A 2,590-nucleotide genomic window follows, 5' to 3' on the forward strand; every position below is an offset into this window, starting at 1 on the left:
CAAAGTCAGTTTGGCTATCGATTTATTGGGCTATTCACTTAATTAGCAATTGATGGGCTTTAATTTATTTTATTTATGCCAGGGGATAATTTGATTCTTATCTGGCTACTTAAAAGAGCTTGTATCCTACATATGAAATAATTTGCAAGTTGTTTTTAACTTTAAGCTTATCAGCTCTCCAGCTAAAGGCAATGCTTGCAGTGAAAAAAGTGTTTGCCACACCTACTAACGCCAACAAGCCTCCCAAAATTGCCACGCTCATAGTATTAATTGAAATTTTTTTATTTTCTTATCTGTCTTTCAAATTTTTATGTGTATGCCAACAATTTTTTTTGCCCACGCCTACGTTGTGAATTTTTATTTGATGTTTTTAAATTTTATTTTATTTTTGGCCAATTTCTTTCGATATGCCATAAAGATTTTTTAATTTCCTCGTTCCTCGATTTCACTTAAAATTTTTACGTATATATACGTTAAAATTTCAAAAAAAATGTATTTATTTATTTTTTTTTTTTTGAATCTCTGCAAATATAAAAGATTGTTTTGAAGCGGTAAACTGTTTAAGAATATCATCAGAGGGTGAGCCATTATTCAACTCCGTTTGAAGTTGTTTTTAGTGGTAACGTACATATTTTCACAAAAACTAAATTTTTTTGATGCATTCCAAAACCAATGCATTATTAAAATTCACTGGGCTTGATACATCCTTGAATAAACAAAATAGTCAATTTGGAACACGCCTAGACCCGCGAAATATTCCCAGAAGGGTGGAGATCGAATTTTTCAAATGCACGCAAGGGTTCTTTACGTATGTCGTACGTTCATTCCTATCAAAGCTTTTAGGCGGCTTTAAAAAATTTTAATTATGCTCCTTCTCTTTTAGACAAAAATGATTAAGGCCCTTTGTTCCATATTCAAACATTCCTCAAACGCCGCCATGTTAATGACGCTAGCCTAACGCTCACTACTCATAGATTCATGAAAGCCTAACATTTTTACTTAATATGTTTCTCTGATCACTCTCTGTTTCTTTTAAACAACGATGTGTGGAATTTTTTGTTCAGTCGTGGACAATGTTCACTCCTTCAATATTTCGACCGCGCTAAAAGGAATTCTCAAAAACCGTGGACCTGATGTGCAAGATGAAATGGTTATCGATTACGGTTTCGGAAAAATTTTTTTTGCTGGCTGCGTGTTATGGCAACAAGGTGAAAGCGTGCAAAAGCAACCTGTGGTGGAGGACGATTTTATATTTCTTTTTAATGGAGATATATTCAATACACAAAAGCGTGAATCTATATCTGACACGACTTGGTTGGCAGAGAGACTTGCTGAATGCCGATGTGAAGAACAAAATATTTTGAAGATGCTTAAGCGATTGGAGGGACCACATTGTTTGGTAATTTATAACAAACGAGATCAAATCCTTTATTTCAGTCGCGACGCACTGGGAAGAAACTCATTAATTATTGAACGCATTCCAAATGGATTTCAATTATTGAGCACATCACATTTTGAAAGTGAAAAAATATCACTGGAATTGCCCCCATTGGGTCTTTATCGAATTAAACTAAATGATCTGACTTCATGTGTATTGCATCCATGGCAGCATCTAAATAATTATGCTACTCAACTTGTACGCAATCTTGATCTTGCGATTGGGTGGAAAACTACAGTGGAAAGTCCAATATTGCCAGATTGGATATTAAATTGCAAACTCCAATTTAGTTATAACTTTTATCACTTTCCTTACGTTAAGAATAACGAGGACCTTTATAAAAACTTAATAGCTCAGCCAGAAATAAAGAAAACTCTTTCTATAATTCATACACTGCTATCGGATTCGATAAAAAATCGTGTTAAAAACACTGCTCCACTTTGCAGACTCTGTTTACAACAATTAAATATATCACTTGCATGCAGACACGCCAAATTGTGTATTTTATTTTCGGGTGGCATAGACTGTACTATTTTGGCCTTGTTGGCAAACCAATATGTACCAGTAAATGAACCCATCGAACTTATTAATGTAGCTTTCGAAAGCGTTAAGGGCCAAAATATATCGGAGAAGCTATGGGATGTGCCAGATCGAATAACGTCATTGGTGTCTGTTAATGAACTTAAACAGCTTTGTCCCGAAAGGCGCTGGAATCTGCTGGAAGTAAATGTAACTCGATTTGAATTGCAGCAGCATTTAACATCACGTATAAAGCATCTTATTTATCCGCTAGATACGGTTTTAGACGAGAGTCTTGGATGTGCCTTCTGGTTTGCTTCGCATTGCTTTCAATCTACTGCTAGAGTAGCACTTATCGGAAGTGGGGCAGATGAGCTATTCGGAGGGTATACCCGCTATCGCAACAGTTTCAAGCGTTGCCTGGGCAACGATCTGGACCACCAACTTGCCGTGCAAAACGAACTAGAAGTGGACTGGCAACGTATTTCGGCTCGTAATTTAGCCAGAGATGACCGAGTCATTGCAGATAATGGTAAAACAGCAAGATCTCCGTTCATCGAAGAGAACTTTGTTAAGTTCATAAGATCTTTAGAAGTGTATCAAAAATGTTGCTTTGGTTTCCCCGAAGGAGTC

General features: G+C 36.2%; 1 protein-coding gene across 1 annotated transcript; it reads left to right on the forward strand.

Moving 5' to 3' along the window:
* Positions 1 to 1,006: 1,006 nt before the first annotated feature.
* LOC120457491 (asparagine synthetase domain-containing protein CG17486) lies at positions 1,007 to 2,385 on the forward strand. Its single transcript, XM_039645042.1, has 2 exons — positions 1,007 to 2,167; positions 2,232 to 2,385. The coding sequence occupies exons 1-2, from the start codon at positions 1,043 to 1,045 to the stop codon at positions 2,241 to 2,243; spliced, it is 1,137 nt and encodes a 378-aa protein (XP_039500976.1). The 5' UTR covers positions 1,007 to 1,042; the 3' UTR covers positions 2,244 to 2,385.
* The last annotated feature ends 205 nt before the right edge of the window (positions 2,386 to 2,590 follow it).

This window comes from Drosophila santomea, unplaced genomic scaffold, assembly GCF_016746245.2.
Source record: "Drosophila santomea strain STO CAGO 1482 unplaced genomic scaffold, Prin_Dsan_1.1 Segkk101_quiver_pilon_scaf, whole genome shotgun sequence".
In the NCBI taxonomy this organism is placed as follows: domain Eukaryota; kingdom Metazoa; phylum Arthropoda; class Insecta; order Diptera; family Drosophilidae; genus Drosophila; species Drosophila santomea.

Coding starts and splice junctions, on each gene's coding strand:
- LOC120457491 (XM_039645042.1), top strand. CDS start 1,043: ATGTGTGGAATTTTTTGTTCAGTCGTGGACAATGTTCACTCCTTCAAT.